At 41.4% G+C, this 21,997-nt stretch overlaps 2 protein-coding genes and 1 non-coding gene across 3 annotated transcripts; all 3 read right to left on the bottom strand.

The window, feature by feature from the left end:
• Positions 1-3,884: 3,884 nt before the first annotated feature.
• Positions 3,885-5,628, bottom strand: LOC115796891 (tripartite motif-containing protein 16-like). Its single transcript, XM_030753369.1, has one exon. It carries the CDS (start codon positions 5,626-5,628, stop codon positions 3,955-3,957), a length of 1,674 nt encoding a protein of 557 aa, XP_030609229.1. The 3' UTR covers positions 3,885-3,954.
• A 4,409-nt stretch (positions 5,629-10,037) lies between these two features.
• LOC115796998 (zinc finger protein 2 homolog) lies at positions 10,038-17,724 on the bottom strand. Its single transcript, XM_030753488.1, has 3 exons — positions 17,611-17,724; positions 14,344-14,979; positions 10,038-10,066 (listed from the first exon to the last, which is right to left on the bottom strand). The coding sequence occupies exons 1-3, from the start codon at positions 17,612-17,614 to the stop codon at positions 10,038-10,040; spliced, it is 669 nt and encodes a 222-aa protein (XP_030609348.1). The 5' UTR covers positions 17,615-17,724.
• Positions 12,744-12,816, bottom strand: trnar-acg (transfer RNA arginine (anticodon ACG)). Its single transcript has one exon. It is a non-coding gene; the product is annotated as a tRNA-Arg (tRNA).
• Positions 17,725-21,997: the final 4,273 nt, after the last annotated feature.

Consider the following 21,997-nt stretch of genomic DNA (forward strand, 5'->3'; position numbering starts at 1 on the left):
CACTTTACAAAAACTCACTGGAGATGAGCAGGTTTTTGGTGCCAGGATTTATTGAAGCACAGAGTTCCACAAAGTACAAGAAAGCAAAAAGCACTCCTGGGAGTGAGTGCCTTGGAGCTGTTGCAAAGGGGAGAGAGGAAGAGCAAAAAAGTGAGCTCCCTCCCAACTTTTCCACTGCCTTTTATTCCCCAAACTCACACCTCCCCCTGCTGTTATCAGGGCCAGTGGGCACAGAGTGGTGCTCCCAATCCACTATGAACTGTACTAGCTTGATCCTTTTGCAGAGGCTTCATGACACAGTTCTCTGGGGGCTGTCAAAACAAACAACTTTCCCATGTGAAAATAACTCCCACAGGAGCGCTCCCCCACCCAGCTGTCCATAATTTCTCACTACTAGAAACACTTTTAGGGCGATCTTATCTTAGTACACAAATTTACTCCCTTACATTATTACTGTAGCTCAGGTAGGACTTCAGCCCCCACTTTGGGACACACAGCTCCCAGCAACTTGACCGTCATACTGGCAATACAGTGTCAAAAGTGCACAGTGTACAAAGCTGAGACTCTAAATATGAATGAGTGCAGCTCTACTAGTGGAAAAAAAACCGAGGCCCTGAACCAAGTAGGCCTCAGTCCTTTCCACTCACCTAAAGCATGCAGTGTTCCAGTGTGTGAGTGACAATATAGGTGACAAACAATATATAAATATGTGACCACTAATCCAGTGTGTGTGTGATTACATGATATACATGATATAGAATATTGATAGTAAGTATTGATGTCAAAGTGATAAAAATATACCACAGTGACTGAAACTTGGCAGACTGAAGCGGATCACACTCCTCTCACTGAACTGTGTCCTAAGGATGAGTCATTTCTTAGCAAACCTCGTTCTTCGAGACATGGTGGAAACCTTGCTGCAGTTTTTAAGAGCAGCTTCATGAGCCGACGGGTGAGCACCGAAACCTTCTCTTCATTTGAACTCCAGATTATTAAAGTTGGAAGAATTCATCGGTTTTACTCTGTATTAGTACACCTGGCTCATGTTCCTTGTTTATCAAAGAGTTCTCTGATTTCCAGACTTTAACCTTCAAATTGTTGAAACTTCTTATCATGGGTGATTTTAACTTCCACATTGGTGATGCTACAGATAAATCTGCAGCAAGATTTATCAGTCTGAAGGACTCTTAATTGTACTCAGCATGTGTCGGGCCCCATTCACAACAAGGGAAAGTTTTCAGAGCTTGTTTTGATTCTGGGCCTGAACATATATAACATCATAGCATGTAGCTGTTTGCTCTGTTTAAACACATGCATCCACTGTGAGTATGACCTGCTATGATACAGTGACAACTGTACAACAATCAGGAAACAGCTGGCTGTTGCTGTGATATATGACTTTCAATAAAGAGCCAGAGAGCTCAGCTGTACTATGAAGCAGGACTTCATTTTATCCAGGAAACGTCATGGTTAACTGGGTTTTCTGTGCTACGAAGGTGGTTCACTTTTTACCGTGGTGTACATCGCCATTAAGCTTATGCTGCAAAATTTGAAGCCAACCTGCTTTGGAGCAGGTTTGGTTCCAGATCAGAGATCAACAGGTATGAAATCATCACCTACTGACCAATCAATTCTCTGTAAAAAGGGTCATCAAAGGAGATCACCTGCCTCCATCTCACAATATCCCTGCATCCTCCTCTGTTACTCCAACCCTCTGCATAACCTTCATTACATCCATGAACCTCCTCTGTGGTCTTCCTCTTCTCTTCCTCCTGGCAGCTCCATAGTCAACATCCTTTCCTTACAGTGCTTTCAGAAAGACTCTGCAGCTACACTATAAAACACATGGATTACACAGTGTTGTGTAACTTACCCAGTCTGTATTTTTGCGTCTTTCTTTCCTGGTTTCAAACAGGCTAAACTTTATTAATCTAGTAGCACTTTTCTACTCTTGCTGAGCAAAGAGTTTAAAGTTCACACACATTCATACAGAGCATTTAATACTATACTTTCCCTTTCTCACACACTCTGCTGCTTTCACTTTGTATTCTGTGTTTAACAATTTCATATTTTTCCAATATTATAGTTTTATCCTCTGTTAAATCAGTCACTCTGGTGCCAGCAGACTTTTCCATGTAATGTCCCTTTCATGTGAACATGGAGGTAAAATCCTGGGTTAACGGAACAAATCGATCACCAGCTTTGTGTGACAAAGATCACTGCAGAGGACTGAAGATGAGGGTGAGTAGCTGCAGAGGGACTGAGGAGAAGATTAGAAATCACTATGAAACTTAATAATAGAATTACACCTGTAATAGTGTCCTCATAATGAGACCAGATTTGTACATTTACTGTCATTTATTGTCAGACTAACATGAGGCTGAATCAGAAATATGTAAATAGTTTGGAAAAATTCATCCTTCTCGATGAATTCTCTGATTGTAGGAGACATGTTTGCTTTGGTCTGTGAAACTTTCCACCACTTGGGGGCGCAGTGCTGCTGCCAAACAGGCCACAGTAATATAATGAAGTAGTTTACCTGGCACAGGTGTGACCGAATTAAAGGAAGTATACAGTTTATGGACTGTGTCCAAGTGGTTGTATTTATGCATTGTGACTCAGAACCGTCTCATTATAATAGCAGACATATGAATGATGGCTGATTTGATAAGCAAAAGTAATGACAAAGCTCAGAAACACAAAAGTTAGTTACTGTTACACTGTACAATGTTACTGGTGGATAAAAAGTACTGCATTTAAGAAGTCAGACTTTGACTGCAATCAAGCATGTTTGGAGTCGATGAGTGTTTCACATTCAGCTTTTTCCCCCTTTTTCATAATTTTTGCATTTCACTGAATCAAAGGTGATTTTTTTTCAGTCTGTTTCTAAACTGTAACCTTCACCACGACTGCTTTGGGAAACTCATCCAAGTGATTAAACTGGTTTTCAATCAGTTTAATCACTGCAGTGTGTGTGTGTGTGTGTGTCTGTGTGTGTGTGTGTGTGTGAAACTGAGACAGAAATCTCTCTATAATAGATATGACAGATGTTTTCATTGACATTTTTTATTATAATAAAACTTCAACACATTTCATTCATTCTTATAGATTTTACTGTATTTTTTTTAACATGCAGTTTAATTGAAGCAGATCAGACATGAGTCATTTACAGCAGGTGAAGGAACTGTTCAAACTCCACCCACTCTGACTGATTGAGCAGCTGCTGAACAGAAACAGATGAAACTGTTTAAAGGACATTAAACTTCCAGAAACATCCAGCAGAAAAAACAAAACAGAACCATTAGATTGGTGGAGTTTGGAGACGCTCTGCCTGCCAGATGCAGCTCAGGGCAAATAAACATGTCTCTGCTCCACAATATAAAGGCCTGTATAATTTAGTTTTTAAATTTAAATATATAAATGATTGAGTGTGATCAAACTTTTCATCTGAAAAATGACATTAAATGACATCACTCTAGTTACAATCATTGATTTTTAGTATAAGCATCAGATAATAGCTAAAATGTCCATTATAATCTCAAACAGCTCAAAGATTCAAATTTTTGTTCCAGGTGACTAAAATAATTATAAAACAATCAATTTTCTAATCATTGACTAACTGATGAATCACTGCAGCTCCAATGGATTATTTGCATTTCACATCCCACTACAGCAACTACAGAATAAAACCACTAACCAGACTGATTCAAGACTGAAAACATGCTGAATATGAAGAGTAGTATAATTTAAACTCACGTGATTATCAGCCATAAGAACAGATCCAGATTAATATTGATGTAAGGTATATAAATGTAAGTACAGTTTGAATCAGTGCATTATTTTCAGACATCAATGGACCACTGAACTTCTCAGCTTCTAAAATGTAAAGCCTCATTTAGAAAACTACACAAGTACATATAATGGTCAGGATCAACATGAACCTATCTTCTCTGTCTATCTGACTTTAATCAACTCTGCAGTGTCTCCATCTCCCCAAAGATAAAGTCCAGCATAGAGCGGCTGAGTGAATGTGGTCTGGACTCTGTGGAGGAGAGTCATGGTTTCAGAGACGCTGTAGAAAGACAGAATACCTGCTCTGTGATCCAGGTACACTCCTACTCTGGAGGACCGAGGACCTGAGAGGACAGTGTGGACTTTGTTGTTCCAAAATTGAAAACCATTTCTTTTACAATATAATGTCCAAGATTTATCATTCCATCCAAGTCCACATTCACTTGAGTTCCCTCTTCTGCTGATATTCTTGTATGCGACTGCTACTAAAACTATTCCCCCTCTCCACTCCACCTCCCAGTAACAACATCCAGTCAGACTCTCTCTACTCAGGACCTGACAATAATCAGTGAATCTGTCTGGATGAGCAGAATAAAACTGTTGTTGTTTCATTTTTGTTACTTTTCTGTTCCCCTCAGATAATAACAGATATTTGTTGGCTGTGTTTGGATCCAGTGAGATTTTATGTGAATATTTTAAGAATTCAGCTCTGGTCTTTGGCTCTGATGGTGACAGTAAAACATCCACTTCAGTGACTCTTAAAGAGATGTTTGTCCATTCCTCTCTCAGGATGTCCTGTAGTTTATCTCTGGTCTCTGACACAGCTGCTGTCACATCCTCAAAGTACCTCAGAGGACCAATATTGATGCTGGATGAGTGTGTAGACTCACTGAGTGCTGACAGTGAGGGGTAGTTGTGTAGAAACTGGTTGTGATCCTCTGTGTGTGAGAGCTGCTCCAGCTCGGCGTCTTTCCTCTTCAGCTCAGCGATCTCCTGCTCCAGCTTCTCCTGAAGCTCTTTGACTCGACTCACTTCAGTTTCCTGCTGGGATCTGACCTGCTGCTTCACATCAGAGCTTCTTTTCTGGATCAGACGGATCAGCTCAGTCAACATCTTCTCACTGTCCTCCACTGCTTTATCAGCAGAGCCATTGATGGCCTCCACCTCCTGTTGAAGCAGCTTCACATCTTTCTCTCGGTCCTGGATTCTCTGCTGGATGTTTAGTCGTCTCACCTCGAGCTCCTTCTGCTTCTCAGTCCTTTCTGCTGCAGCTGGGACTGTTTCATGGCCTTTATGTTCATCCATTGTGCAGAGATAACAGATTCTCTGCTGATCAGTACGACAGAAAATCTTCATCACCTCATTATGACGAGAGCAGATGTTCTCCTGGAGCTTCTTGGAGGGGGCCACCAGCTTGTGTTTCTTCAATGGAGCTGCATCATAGTGAGGTTGGAGGTGTTTCTCACAGTAAGAGGCCAGGCAGACCAGACAGGACTTGGTGGCTTTCAGCTTCCTCCCAGTGCAGACATCACAGGCCACATCTTCAGGTCCAGCATAGCAGTGATCAGCTGGAGCAGCTTGGAGTTCAGTCTTCTTCAGATCCTCCACCAACTCTACTAACATGATGTTTTTCTCCAGGACAGGCCGCGATATGAAAGTCTTCCTGCACTGAGGGCAGCTGTGGATTCCCTTGCTGTCCTCTTCATCCCAGAAACATTTAATACAGTTCATGCAGTAGCTGTGTCCACAGTTTGTAGTCACAGGATCCTTCAGTAGATCCAAACAGATGGAACAAGAAAATTTCTCTGAATTCAGCTGATTTCCTCTCTGAGCCATTTCTCCTCTCAGCAGCAGCAGTGAATGTCTGAAAAGTTTCCACCACAGCAAACAAAAGTGTTACAATTGTATCAAACTCAAGTTTCTTCTCTTTCACATGCAGAGTTGCTGCAGTTGGACTTTTGAACTCTGCACTTTGAAGTACAGTGATTACACCAATCCCTGAGCTGGCAGATCTGTCATGTCAGGTCAAATAGTCACCGGCTCCTTCAGTAGATCCAAACAGATGGAACAAGAGAAGGTTTCTCAGTCCAGCAGAACTCCTTTCTGTGCCATTTCTCCTCTCAGTGTCAGTGACTGTGTGAGTTTCTCTTCCTTATAAGTGAAACTAGTCTGAACTCTGATCTCAGCTGCATGTGTTTCTGCAGTGAATGGAGCCTGTCAGCTCTGACACAGCACCACATGTTGGTTACACCCATCTTCAAGGTGCAGATCTGAAGGGGAGGGAACGAGGAAACAGAGAGGAGGTGCTGTGTTTAAGAGCAGGAAGAAGCAAAAAAATACAAAGATTGTGTTATTGATTTTGAACCTTGAATGAGCTGAATGAGGATATTCGAGCTCTCAGGTGTAACTGCAGACAAGCAGAGAGAAAATGGGAAAAGGACAAACTCCAAGTCTCTTATGGAATTCTATGGGACACATTGTTTATTTATCAGAGTGCTGTAACGAAGGCAAAGTCTGAGTTTTTATCTAATCACATTGCTGCTAATAGCCATAGGCCTCAGGTTCTTTTTAGGGTTTTTAATTCTCTTATCAACCCTCTGACCTCACAGCAGGTGCCATCAACTAATATGCTATGTGAAAACTTTCTTAGGTTTTTCACCGATAAAATTTCTGTCTTCATGTGTCTAACACCTACGGTTGTTGACCACTTAGTATACCCTTTATGTCCTGCTGTTTTTGATGTGTTTGAGCCAATTCCTTTATTTATCAGACTTAATCAAGCAAATATGTCCTGGAAATTGCTCTCTCGACAGTATCCCTGCTCCTTTATTTAATGATGTTTTGAGTACTATTGGATCTAGTATTTTAACTCTGGTCAAAACTTCTCTCAGGTCAGGTGTTGTTCCAAATTCTTTTAAACATGCTATTGTGCAGCCCCTCTTAAAAAAGAAGAGTTTAGATCCATCTGTCCTCGCTAATTTTCAGCCCATCTCTAAGTTCCCTTTTTTATCAAAGGTCTTGGAGAAAGTTGTTTTTAACCAACTGCAAACTGTTTTAGGTGAGTTAGACATTTATGAAAAAAATTCAGTCTGGTTTTAAGTCTCACCATAGTACTGAAACGGCCCTTTTAAGAGTTCTAAATGATCTTCTCCTAGCTGTCGATTCAGGAAACCCTGCTATGTTAGTGCTTTTAGATTTAACAGTAGCTTTTGATACCATCAACCATTCAATTCTTCTGTCTCGTCTTGAACAGTGTGTGGGCATTAGAGGCATAGCGCTGGATTGGTTTAAGTCCTATCCGAGTGGTAGAAATTTCTCTGTGAATATTGGTGAATACTCTTCTTCTGTAGCCTCTCTTTCCTGTGGTGTGCCACAAGGTTCTATTTTGGGCCCATTACTGTTCTCTTTATATATTCTACCACTGGTATCAATTGTTTGGAAGTATAACCTGTCCTTTCATTGTTTTGCTGATGACATTCAGATTTACTTTCCTTTGAAATCGAATGCTCCCAATTCACTGCAGATTTTCTTAAACTGCCTTAATGACCTAAAGAATTGGTTAAGCATGAATTTTCTTCATCTTCAAAACAGAGATTGTTATGTTCAGTTGTACTGAACAGTTCAAGGACTCTGCAGCCTCTTTTGGACATCACGGGTTATGCATCCATAAATCTGTTAAAAATCTTGGTGTGATCATTGACAACTCCTTTAACTTAGATAGGCAGATTAGTTCTTTAGTGAAAACTTTTTTTTCTTCAGTTGAGATTGTTGGCTAAAGTGAAGCGTTATCTTTCTTATAATGACTTTGAAAGAGTCCTACATACTTTTATCATGTCAAGACTGGATTACTGTAATTCTTTGTATGTTGGTTTACCGCAGTCATCTCTTCGTCGACTTCAACTGGTCCAGAATGCTGCTGCTCGACTTTTAACAGGGACGAGAAAGCGTGAGCATATTACTCCAGTTTTAGCTTCACTTCATTGGCTTCCTGTTAATTTTAGGATCAATTTTAAGATTCTATTGATTGTTTTTAAGATTTTAAATGGGCTGGCCCCTCTGTATTTGTGTGATCTTATTCATGTCCACACTCCTGTCAGAGCATTGAGGTCTGCCAATCAGATGATGCTAAAAATTCCTAGGTCTAGACTCAAGAATAGAGGTGATCGAGCCTTTTCTGTCATTGCGCCGAGCCTCTGGAATGCCCTACCATTCCATATTAGAACTGCTCAAGATCCACTTCTTCTCTCTGGCTTTTAATTCGAGCTGATCTTGACATTTTGTATTTATTAAGTTATTATATTTTGTGTGGATCTTTGTTTGTTTGTTCTTTTTCTTTTATGTATGGCCTTTTATTATTTGGTTGCCTGTGAAGCACTTTGGTCCACTCAGGTTGTTTAAATGTGCTATATAAATAAATTTGACATGACATTGACATTGACATTGTACTTAAATAGAATTATCAGATATTTGTAATTTTCTTGAATATTTATTTTTCGGATGCCTTTTACTCCCTTTATATTTTCACACATATCTTTGCTTTCTACTCTTTACATGTTCATAACAGACTTGTTACTTTAAAACATTTGAGGGGAGTTATTATTTCCTTCACACATCAAACCAGTTTGATCCTAAATGAAGGGACCAGTAACACATATACAGTCATATTGGTGTATTCATCATCGGTGCTTTATTGCACATCAAAAGTCAAACACACCAAAAAGTTTTTTTTTTTTCTGTTATTATGTTCGAATTGATCACAATTCAGCTTTAGCAGTGATGTGGCTAAATAGGGGGCCTGGGGAGGGTGCTGAAATCCCCCTGAAATCTGATTGGCTCCCTGAACATTTTACATTAAGGTCATGTTTGTAAATGAGAACTGGTTCTCAAATATTTTACCTGGTAAAATAAAGGTTTTTAAAAAAAATCTTATTCAGTTTTACAGTTTGAGCTCAACTAAACAATGTCTGCATCACTTACTGTTTTTCATTACATGGGTCTGTGAGAACCAGTCAGTATTAAGGTCTCCAACAAAATGTGTTTCTCTGTCATATCAGTGACTGACTGTAACATTGTACATGTGGTCTGGAGATGCTGGTAATTAGAACTTGGTGGTCTATAACAGCAGCCCACTAGTGTAGGTTTCAGATGAAATACCTGGAAAGGTAAACAGGAACTATGATAGAGACCAAGGCGTCTTCAGGGTCATAGCACAGAACTCTGGGCCTGAAGCATAAGCAGTCTCTGTGGGTCCTCTTCCTTTACGATCCATATCTCTCACTCTTCTGAAATTTTTGAACAAACAATTGATGTGACAGCTGTACAACAATCTGTAGTGGTCATCAGGGTAACCAGTAATGAACTGTTCATATACCACATTTAAGACAAATCTATGATGTGTCCATAAGTCTGCATAGTTTGAGATTATACATTTCAACCCTCATTTCTCATCATGCTGAAGTCTACAGTTACTTTATGATGCAGTGAGTTTTGATTGGAGTATCAAGCTTAAGAGAGCATTATTTATCCTATAAGTACATTTGTGGGGAGAAGTTATGTTTGTGAGCTGATAGTCGAGCTGTCAGCTGTCAGTGGACATTTTAATCTGGATTTTATCTATAGAGAAGTCAAATTTTACCTGCAGACCATAAACAGCATGAATGTCATTCCACAGCTGAAAAAAATTCCACAGAAAACATTCAGAGCAAATGTGTGTTTGAAGTGTTTTGATTGAAGGAAATCAAATAGTGAGACTTTTCTTCAGATAGTGTCTTCATCAGGAGATATTTTTCAATGTGAGAAGCTGCACACATGCTTAGTGTGCAGTTTGAGGTCTGTGGTTCAGGATCTGTTAAGTTCTCTCAGGAGCCACAATGAGGACATCAGTGAAATTGCCCTGTTGCTTCTGGGTTTATTTCTATGTTGCCATCCTGAACATTCATTGGCCAACAGACTTTAAATCAGGATGTCATTCAAACAAATATCAGTCTTCTGGGCGTACAGAGAGTGACATGTAGATTGTTTACATCTGGAGGTGTTCTGTCAACAGCCACTGTTGCAGGAGATTTTCTTTGTTGCAAACAAAAGGTGTCCACTGGTACTTGTAGTATTACTAGATGGCATCTACAGCAGTCTGTGGAAGTTTGCTTGCATGCTATGCCCAGATTTCCAGTGGTCCGGTGCTGCCATCTACTGACTCTGAAGTGCTCCTACAGGCTCTCCAGCTCTGAGTCTGCACCAGTGAAAGCTCAGTGACCCCGCTCTGCAGCTGCAGCAGCTGTTTTGTATCCACTATGAAGACAATAATGATGACAAATCAGAGAGCCCCCCGAATATCACCAGTGATTAAACTTTATTCTTCCAACAGCTGCATCAAAGTTTAGGGTCCTTCTTTATTTGGCATCTTTTCATGATGGTCAAGCTCTATTACACACCTGAGCTGCTGTGGGAAATCACAGGGTTGCCTTTCCGTGTTTTGATAAATTGCACCCTTGATCTCCTGCTTTGTTGACTTCATGTTTATCTTTGAAGAACAGAGTTGTGTCACCAGTAAGCTGACTGCATTTCAACTGTTTTCTAAACACTTTCAGCTAAATATAACATTATGGCATGTAGCTGTTTGCTGTTTAAACACATATATCCACTGTGAGTATGGCCTGCTATGATACAATAATAACTGTACAACAATCAGGAAACAGCTGGCTGTTTCTGTGATATATGACTTTCAATAAAGAGCCACAGAGCATATTTGAGAAATCTGCTAAATTTCATTTTCAGCCTTTTGTGGTCCTGTTGACTGTTGGCTTCTATATTATGTTACAGCTCAGCTGTACAATGAAGAAGGACTTCATCTTACCCAGGAAACATCAAGGTTAACTGAGTTTTCTGTACTACAAAGGTGGTTCACTTCTTACCGTGGTGTACATCGCCATTAAACTTACAGTGGCTTGCAAAATTATTCACACCTCTTGAACTTTTCCATATTTTGTCACATTACAACCACAAACATAAATATATTTCACTGGAATTTAATGTGAAAGTGCGGTGTGCAAAAGTATTCAGCCCCCTTTTCTCTGAGTGCAACCAATTGCATTCAGAAGTTACCTGATGACTGCTAATGACTAAAAAGAGTCCCCCTGTGTGTAATCTAATCTCAGTACAAATACAGCTGCTCCGTGATGCCTCAGAGGTTGGTGAAGAGAATATTGGGGAGTAAACAGCATCATGAAGTCCAAAGAACACAGCAGACAGGTCAGGAATAAGGTTGTGGAGAAGTTTAAAGCAGGCTTAGGCTATAAAAAGATTTCCCAAGCTTTGAACATCTCACGGAGCACTGTTCAATCCATTATCCAGAAATGGAAAGAGTATGACACAACTGTAAACCTACCAAGACAAGGCCGTCCACATAAACCTACAGGCCGAACAAGGAGAGCACTGATCAGAGATGCAGCCAAGAGGCCCATGGTGACTCTGGACAAAATGCAGAGATCCACAGCTCAGGTGGGGGAATCTGTCCACAGGACAACTATTAGTCATGCACTGCACAAATGTGGTCTTTATGGAAGAGTGGCAAGAAGAAAGCATTGTTAAAAGAAAACCATAAAAAGTCCCGTTTGTAGTTTGCCAGAAGCCATGTTGGGGACACAGCAAACATGTGGAACAAGGTGCTTTGGTCAGATGAGACCAAAATTTAACTTTTTGGCCAAAATGCAAAACACTATGTGTGGTGGAGAATTAACATTGCACATCACTCTGAACACACCATCCCCACTGTCAAATATGGTGGTGGCATCATCATGCTCTGGGGCTGCTTCTCTTCAGCAGGGACAGGGAAGTTGGTCAGAGTTGATGGGAAGATGGATGGAGCCAAATACAGAGCAATCTTAGAGGAAAACCTGTTGGAGTCTGCAAAAGACTTGAGACTGGGGCAGAGGTTCACCTTCCAGCAGGACAACAACCCTAAACATAAAGCCAGGGCTACAGTGGAATGGTTTAAAACCAAACATATTCATGTGTTAGAATGGCCCAGTCAAAGTCCAGACCTAAATCTAGAATTTGTGGCCAGATCTGAAAACTGCTGTTCACAAACGCTCTCCATCTAATCTGACTGAACTTGAGCTGTTTTGCAAAGAAGAATGGGCAAAAATTTCAGTCACTAGATGTGCAAAGCTGGTGGAGACATACCCTAAAAGACTTGCAGCTGTAATTGCAGCAAAAGGTGGTTCCACAAAGTATTGACTCAGGGGGGCTGAATATTTTTGCACACCACACTTTTCATTTTTTTATTTGTAAAAAATGTTTTGAATCATGTATAATTTTCTTTCCACTTCACAATTGTAACCACTTTGTGTTGGTCTTTCACATTAAATTCCAGTGAAATATATTTATGTTTGTGGTTGTAATGTGACAAAATACAGAAAACTTCAAGGGGTATGAATACTTTTGCAAGCCACTGTACGCTGCAGGCTTTGTAGCAAACCTGCTTTGGAGCAGGTTTGGTTCCAGAATAGAGATCAACAGGTATGAAATCACCACCTACTGACCAATCAATTCTCTGTAAAAAGGGTCATCAAAGGAGATCACCTGCCTCCATCTCACACTATCCCTGCATCCTCCTGTTACTCCAACCCTCTGCATGACCTTCATTACATCCATGAACCTCCTCTATGTCTTCCTCTCCTCCTCCTCCTGGCAGCTCTATATTCAACATGCTTTCAGAAAGACTCTGCAGCTACACTACTCTAATTAAACACATTCCCCACATTTACCATTAAAATAAAAGTAGAAACCATGGGTAATCACGGTCAAGGACTTGTTAAAGTTGACTCTCATTCATTACTTTCCTTAGCAGCATAAATACCTGAGAACTTCATGTCATTCATTAAAGCAAAATGCCATACCTTGCCTGTTTTTCCTCTGAGACACTCACATTTCTCCTTCATAGGGACACTGACTGAGCCAGCCAGGAGTCGAACCTGGAATCTTCTGATCCGTAGTCAGATGCGTTATCCATTGCGCCACTAGCCCACTGTATGCCCATATTCACTCTTTTCTCAAACCATTAAACTCCTCTGAGGTTGCAGCAGCGAGAATAAAAACTAAAACTGTCCTTTAAACATGAATTTAATGGAGTAACACCTGCACTCCATCAAATGCTCCTTTCTTGATGACAGAGCTGTGATAATGAGAAGTCTGTTAACTTACTCAGTCTGTATTTTTGCATCTTTCTTTCCTGGTTTCAAACAGGCTAAACTTTATTTATTTTCTACTCTTGCTGAGCAAAGAGTTTAAAGTTCACACACATTCATACAGAGCATTTAATACTATACTTTCCCTCTCTCACACACTCTGTTAAACACAGAATACAAAGTGAAATTTCATATTTTTCTAATATTATAGTTTTATCCTCTGTTAAATCAGTCACTCTGGTGCCAGTAGACTTCTCCATGTCTGTGGTCAGATGCGGCCAGCAATATTCCTCTCATGCGAACATGCAGGAAGAGGACTGAAGATGAGGGTGTGTAGCTGCAGAGGCACTGGGGAGAAGATTAGAACTCACAATCAAACTTAATAATACATTTACATCTATAATAGTGTAATCATAATGAGACCAGAATCCAGGATCTGTACATTTACTGTCATTTATTCACAGACTAACATGAGGCTGAATCAGAAGCATGTAAAAAGTTTGGAAAATTACATCCTTATTCTAGAAACTCCATGAATTCTCTGATTGTACAAGACATGTTTGCTTTGGTCTGTAAAACCTTCCACCATTTGGGGGCGCAGTGCTGCTGCCAAACAGGCCACAGTAATATAATGAAGGGTTCACCTGGCACAGGTGTGACCAACTTAAAGGAAGTATACAGTTAATGGACTGTGTCGTAGTGGTTATATTTATGCATTAAGATTTATTAAAAACAGTCTTATTATAACAGTAGTCATATGAAATTTCCTAATGCTGTGAACCTGTTCACCCATATGGCAATAAAACCTTCTGATTCTGATTCTGATTCTGATTCTGATGAATAATGGCAATGACAAAGCTCAGAAACACAATAACGTAGTTGCTGTTACATTTTCATGGAGTTTGTGAAAGGAAATGTTTATCCAAAGAGTAAAAACATCAGAAACAGAGAAAAACGTGTGTGAAACAAGGCAGAACACTCCATTATGCTGCTATCACATATTAGAGATTATACCTCAGAAGTTTGAATGGGGCACCAGGGTAGCTCAGGGTGCGAGCAGGCACCCATATATGCCACGTGGTAGTGTGGCCGTGCAGGTTCAACTCCTGATCTGTTACCATTTGTCGCATGTCTTCCCTGTTTCTTCTCCCAATTTTTCTGTCTCTCTCCACTGCTAATATTTTGACATAAAGCCGTGGAATCATGAAAAGGTTTCTCATCAGTGGGAACTCCACCTACAACACACACCTGACCCACATTTTGTAGGTATGAAACCTTTAACAAGTATGAGTTCTCATGTGCCTCTTTAATTGCATATTCCAAATGAATCTTTTTCCACAGGTGTTACAGCAATGGAGTTTCTCACCTGTGTGAACTCTTACATGACGTTCCAAAGCTGATTTCCGACTGAATTCTTTTCCACAGGTGATACAAGGATACGACTTCTCCCCTGTGTGAATCCTCATGTGAGCTTTCAGTGTTGATAAGTGGATACATTTTTTCTCACAGATGTTACATGAATACGGAAAATTACCTGTGTGAATTCTTATGTGCTTCTTTAACTGTATGCTCCTAATGAATCTATTCCCACAGGTACTACAAACATATGGCTTCTCCCCTGTATGAATCCTCATGTGAGCTTTCAAGCATGCCAGCTGGCGGAATTTTTTCACACATTTGTTACAAGAATACGGTTTCTCTCCTGTGTGAATTCTTAGATGTGTCATCAGGTGGGATTCATACTGAAAAGTTTTCCCACAGGTGTCACATTGCAGAGACGTTTTCCTTGTGTCACTTTGACTCAGACTCTCTGACACAAGAATATTCTCTCCTAAAGTATCAGCCTCCTGCTTCAGTCCAAGCTGCTCTCCCTCATCCTCCTGTTCCCCTTTAATCTGTGGAGGCTCTGTGTCCTCCCAGTCCAGACTGGAGTTCCTCTCCTGGTTACAGACCTGCTGCTCTGTAAGAACCTTATCCTCACAGACATGTTGGTGTTGGAGGTCTGAAGAAACAAATGGAGAAAAATGACTGAAAAACAAACATTTGAGCAAAAATATTCTGATATGAACCATTAACAGGTCTCTACATACTGAGCAAATTGTTTGAGCATGGATGCAAATGACTGTTTAGTTCTGACACTCTTATTAGCAAAGTTCAGCTTCAAGTGTGAATGTCTGTGATGCTGTATATATATGAAATGTAAAGATGTTGGTGTGTTTTCTATTAAATTAATGCAGATTCTGGATTGGGTACAGTTATAAGGCATGTTTTTCAATCCCGGTAAGTCAACACACATAACTTTTATTCTGTCCTCTTTATTTCTGTGATGTCAGGTGATTTTTGTTTGGCAGGTAACCTGCTTCAGTGTGCATGTGTCACCTGTTCCCGTCAGTGATATCTGAAATCAGCTCAATTTATTTAAACTTTCTGCAGGTTTCCTTGTTTTCAATGATGTTTACAAACACTGTACATCTGAACTCTGTTACTGAAGTTGCCTGAAAACAAGAAAGCCAACATTACCTTAATATTATTTAGAAAATATTGATTTCAATGAGACTATCTGTCTCAATAAAGGATTTAGCAATAAAAGTTGGATGGCGTCATACAGAGTGTTCCCAGAGAGGACAGCGTGGCGATTGGAGCAGACTTCAGTGGACATGTAGGTGAAGAGAACAGAGATGAAGAAAAGGTGTTGGGAAAGTATGGTGTTCAGGAGAGAAATTCACAAGGACAGACAGTGGTGGATTCTGCCAGAAGGATGGAAATGGCTGTGGTGAACACATACTTCAAGAATGGGAAACATAGGATAATGTATAAGAGTAGAGGAAGGTGCTCACAGCTGGATTTCTTCCCATGTAGATGGAGCAATCTGAAAGAAATAGTTCAAGCTGGAAAGGATGTGGAGCAGGTTAGAGTGATTTAAGATAAATATGGCAATGTAACAACAAGTGAAGAGTGTGTTGAGAAGATAGATGGAGTACTTTGAGGAGGTGATGGATGCAGAAAATGAAAGAGAGGAGGGTGGATGGAGGACAGTTTGTGAATCAGGAAGTGCAGAAGATTAGTAACCAGATTGTTTAACACAAACTTGGGGAGTGAGAGGATGCCTGAAGGCAAAGAAATAAGCTGGTACTGATTTTCCATAACGAAGATGAGTTGTAGTAACTACAGAGTAAAAAAGGTATTGAACCGTACAATGGCTCTTTTTTCATTGACTGATGCTACTTTCCCACCGCCGAGGAGCTGGTGCTTGTGCCAGTGCTGGTGCTGGTTTCAATAAAAGCGGTGAAATGCTTAAGAACGGGCCTGCGTTTCCACCGCATTTCTCTGAACTGCTCCTTTTTGTATGAGCGTGGGCGGGTCCTCGTCTGGACACGGAAGCCAAAGCGCACAAACGTGGGAGAACACGCTCCCCTTTCTTGTGCTGCAAATATGTTTTACGGTCCAAACCAAACTACTGCAGCATCTGTGTGCAGCACAGAGACAGCGATTAGAGCAAGACGACAAGTACGCACTTTGTGTCCTTTTATCTGTGATATGAACTGATACAAAGCAGCAAGTTCAGCCTTAGAGCCCAACCTAATTCACAGCCGTGAAAATTGCTTCGCTTTTCTCATGTAATACACATGTAATATGGTAGAATACTTGATGTTGAGATGGCAGTCACGCCCTTCTGCCACTTTCGTCACGCGTTCTTGGTTCGAGATCAGCTAGTTTGCGGGGCCGGAGTTGAACCCGATTTTCGGCCAAGCACTGAGTGCTTCCGCAGTGGAAAACCCACCTAACGGTTCAAATAAAGGCACCGGTCCGGAACCCTGTTGGTGGGAAAGAAGCTTGAGTGCTAGTGCTGATGCCAAGTGCTTGAACCATTCAATGTTTTTTTCCACTGCGAATTCACTCGGTGCTCGGCCAAAAAAAAAAACAGGTTCAGCTCCAGCACCGCAAGCTAGCAAGTCTGGAACCAAGAACAGCAATTTTCACGGCTGTGAATTAGGTTGGGCCCTAAGGCTGAACTTGCTGCTTTGCATCAGTTCATATCATAGATAAAAGGACGCAAAGTGCGTCATCTTGCTCATAAACACTGTCTGTGGATACCTTGTGTCGCACACAGATGCTGCAGTAGTTTGGTTTGGACCTTAAAATATGTTTGCAGCACAAGACAGGGGAGCATGTTCTGCCATGTTTGTGCCCTTCGGCTTCCGTTTCCAGACGAGAACCCGCCCACACTCATACGAAAAGATCAGCTGGCAAAGTGCAGTAAAAACGCTCCCGTTCTTAAGCGGTTTGCTGGTTCACTGGAGCCGGCACCAGCACTGGCATGGGCACGGCACCTAGTCAGTTGAAACGTGGTTAATGACAATATGAGAAAGAGTTGTTGAAGCTATGTTAAGAAGAGAGGCGACAATCAGTGAGCAGCAGTGTGGCTTCATACAAAGAAAGAGCATTGCTGATGTGATGCAGAAATGTGTTGATGTAAAATTCAGGCCAAAGACATGCATTCATGCTGCTTTGCTATTTACAGCAGTTGGACTGTCAATTTTTCCTGTCTCTAAACTTAAATGTAACTTTGACCTCTGATTAGGATCCTACATAAATAATATTAACATTTATTGAGATCATCAATTTTACATACCCATTCTGTGTAACTTTATCTCAGTTTTCCAGACAGTGTCCAACAGTCTGAGCCGCTCTTCTTCAGTCCTGATGCCTTCAGCCTCCTGCTTCAGTCCAAGCTGCTCTCCCTCCTGACTGCTGCAGACTTCCTCCTGTTCTTGAGGGTGCGTGGAAAGCCCACTCCAAATCTGGAACAAGTTGTTGCCCCAAGTAGAGGAGTTTAAGTATCTCGATATCTTGTTCACGAGTGAGGGGAGAGGGGAGAGGGGAGGACTGAAAGACCGATTCGAGCTGCACTGGTCTGACATGGTGAAGCTGTTGATTTACTGGTCAGTCTATGCCCCTACCTTTACCTATAGTCACGAGCTTTGGGTAATGATGAAAAGAATGAGGCTGCAGATACAAGCCACAGAAAAGGGCTTCCTCCGATGGGTGGCTGGCCTCTCACTTAGAGATAGAGCCGCTACTCTATTCTATTCCTCTTGGGTGAGGTGTTCTGGGCATGTCCTACTGGAAGAAGTACCCTGGGCAGACCCAAGACACACTGGAGAGATTATTGCCGCATTTCCATTAGTACCTACTCAGTGCAGCTTGACTTGGCAGCTTGAGTAGGTACCAGTGGAAATGTGGCATATGTCTCTCAGCTGGCCTGGGAACGTCTTGGGGTTTCCCCTGATGAGCTGCATGAGGTGGCTGGGGAGAGAGAGGTCTGGGCTTTTGTTTTTAGTTTAATTTATTTGGTTAATCATACGTTACAAAAGAAGCATAAGATTACACATCACCAGAAACCAGGATTGCGCAAAAAAAAACTGTAAACATTTATTTGCACTGTGCCACTTTAGTCTTTATAAAACATGAAGACTGTCACAAAGGGCCCTGCTTTTTAAAAAAAAAGTGGAATTAGTTGATAAAAATGCTACAAACAATAAAGTGATCACAGATGTATTTATCTCAAGAAAGGAAAAGTATCCAAAAAAAAAAAAAAAAAAAAAAAAAGCCTTTCAAACAAACTTGTGTCTTTGGGTGTACAGACTCTCCAGTGTGGCTGGCGTGACTGCGGTCTTGGACAGAGTTAAAAGAGGCATTCTAGGAAAATAGCACAATTTGAGTCCCTCTCACCTCTTTAGTTGTATTTTAATAAATAGATTACCAAAAATTATATTTAAACAGCTTTAAATGTACATTAAAATGCTTTATTTGATATAGTGTAAAAAACTTGACCACAATTTTATCCTTTTATGGGAAAAAAAATAGTTTTTTCACTTGACAACGCCTATTTAGTCATGATGATGATGATGATCATGATGATGATGATGATACTTTATTGATCCCACAATGGGGAAATTACAGTTAACAGAACACCCATCCAAGAAGACAAACAGAACAAACATGGGGAGATAGGTGAACTGTGGCCATGCTGCCCCCCTTCTGGAGGTGCTGCCATTAAAAAGACAGAAACAATAGTGAAAACATATAGGTATGAGTGAGGAAAAAAATCATCTCATACTTTGTATACATTCACACATACACAGTATAAGGTTACAAAAACCTCTGCGACAGAGCAGAAACATATAGCATGGGAGCACTAGGGTGGGGAGGGATGGACAGGGGAGCCAGCGGAGGCGGGGGGTGAGGGGGGGTGGTCGGGCTACTGTGGGGCTGACTCAAACTCCCTCCTCAGCTAACAGTTCCGATAAGATGTAGAGTTCATCAGCGGCTAGGTCAGGGAGATCAGTCCAACACAGGTCAGAAGAAGACAGGACAGCGGGGGCGTAGAGCATCTGTTTACAAACATCCCGGAGACAATTTGATAAGCAGCAGTCCAAGGCCGCCAGGGAGCCAAATTCCTGATTCTGCGACTTGTTTTGGTACAGACTGTACTGATTAATTTGTTGACAGCCTTCAGTCTTACTGGCACCTCTCTGTGGCGAAAAATCCAATTCATCCGAATCTTCTTGGTTCGTTCCTTCGCCGTGCAGAAACAGATACATACATCTCCGAGATCTTACCCCTCAGAATCAGCTCCAGATATACAGAGTCTGAGTTTGAGTCTGTACCTTTCCCACGTTCTCGTCATAAGCAGCCTTACCAAGGCCAGACAGCTGCCTAGACTTCCTGAAATGCAACGACAAACCAGGTATCTCCCGGTCCAATTCGGAGAAACCCCAGTGTCAATAAGCCAAATGTGTGTGTATTCCATTGACAATATGGCCAGGCACGTCATCTTCCACACCACACAGGAATCCATAACGTAGCCAGCTGGAATGTCAATTGATAAGAGGGAATAAGGTTCTCCTTCCCTAAATCTCCTCATGGTGAAAAATTGATCAAAAACAATGGCGTTGAGAGACCAGCTGACCACATCGATAATTATAAATTCCAGTTCGGAAGTTGTGTGAAGAGAGGCTCTAAAGCAGCAAGCAGCAAAGCAGGGGGAAAAGGAAGGGCTGGGGAGAGAAAAAAAGCGCGACCGTCTCCGCTGAGAGCTGAGAAAAAAAAAAAAAAAAAAAATGTCCCTCAAAGCGTAGATAAGAGTATACTTTGAAAATACTAAATGAAATTAATAAATAAATGAAGAAATTTTGATATCAACATAAATATCTATTTGTGCTCTTTTGTTATTGATGTATTTTTTCCAGATTAACTGTTAATTATTCATTAAAATCACATTATTAAGTTCTTTCCCTGGCTAACCCCTCAACCCCGTTACATGAATGGTTCTCCCCCCATAAATACAATGGTATGATCCATGATAGAACGTACATCAGAAAGTGACATCACTGAAGTCTTTTGGACAACAGGACAGCAAAGAAAGGCAAGTTACTCCTTAGTTTTTCTATATTTTGGTCATTTAAGTTTTTATATTGTGGTCGTCAAAGTCGGTGACTCAACACCGTAACATGAATAAAAGATAGAAAGCTATTACTTATGGAAAAAGTTGTTTTTTTTTCAAGAATATGTAAAAATTCTGAATCTCATGGATGACATGTGCTCTCTCTCTCTCTGGTATTCACTACATGGAGCAATGGTCATTATGTGCGAAAATCACAACCCTCTCACACTCAACCCCGTTACATGTTTTATTGTAACGGGGTTGAGAGACTGTGATAATAATGACCTATAAAAATAGATAATAATCCCTAAGATGGGAACATGTGTTTTTCTGATAGTTAACTATGTCCTTAATGCTGAGGGATATACATACACATAATACATTTTGGTAAAAAATTTTAAAATATCAAAGTCCAATTTGAGCTATTCTCATAGAATGACTCAAAAACATTTCCATACCTGTGATGTGTGAGTTCGTGTCGGGTTTCCGGTGTTGTGCCAAAAAGTGATTGTATTAACACTACAAGTCCCCAGGATTTCGACCTCCCCCCTGAAGTCCTGAAAGAGGGTCAAAAGACCCTTAGTCCAAACTGACGACTCTGATGGCTCCAATTAGCATCCCTTCAATTGTAAATGTGGCCATTGCCTGAGGAATCAGCAGGGGGGGAGGAGAGTCAATAGATTTGACTCTGGGTCGTTGTGGCATTGGGGTGGACGATGCCGTCATCTACCTGCTGCACAGATCCCTCTCTCACCTAGAGCAGGTGGGGAACACTGTGAGGGTCATGTTCTTTGACTTCTCCAGTGCTTTCAACACCATCCAGCCTGCACTACTGAGAGGGAAGATGGAGGGAGCCGGAGTAGACAGTCAGCTGACGGCATGGACCATCGACTACCTCACCAACAGACCACAGTATGTGAGGTGCCATGACTGTATGTCTGATGTGGTAGTCTGCAGCACGGGGGCGCCACAGGGCACGGTCCTCTCACCCTTTCTGTTCAGTCTGTACACCTCAGACTTCAGGTACAATTCAGGCCATTGCCACCTACAGAAGTTCTCAGATGATACGGCCATCATTGGATGTGTATCAGATGGGAACGACCAGGAATACAGGGGTGTCATCAGTGACTTTGTCGGCTGGTGTGAGAACAGTGCACTCCAAATCAACGCCAGCAAGACGAAGCAGATGATCATAGACTTCAGGAGGAAGCCACCCCCTACAGCACCGGGAAAGGATATTGAGACAGTGGTCTCCTACAAATACCTGGGTGTTCATCTCAATAACAAGCTGGACTGGACTACAAACACAGACGTCCTGTATAAGAAGGGCCAGAGTCGACTCCACCTGCTGAGGAGACTGAGGTCCTTTGGTGTCTGCAGGACTCTGTTAAAGACCTTTTATGACACAGTGGTAGCATCTGCCCTTTTCTATGCAGTGGCCTGCTGGGGGGGTGGATGCACCGAAAGGGACAGGAGCAGGATCGACAAACTGGTGCGGAGGTCTAGCTCTGTGTTGGGATGTCCTCTGGAGTCTGTGATGGTGATGGGTGAGAGGAGGATGTTAGCAAAGCTG

The sequence above is a fragment of the Archocentrus centrarchus genome, chromosome 18, assembly GCF_007364275.1.
Source record: "Archocentrus centrarchus isolate MPI-CPG fArcCen1 chromosome 18, fArcCen1, whole genome shotgun sequence".
Lineage (NCBI taxonomy): Eukaryota > Metazoa > Chordata > Actinopteri > Cichliformes > Cichlidae > Archocentrus > Archocentrus centrarchus.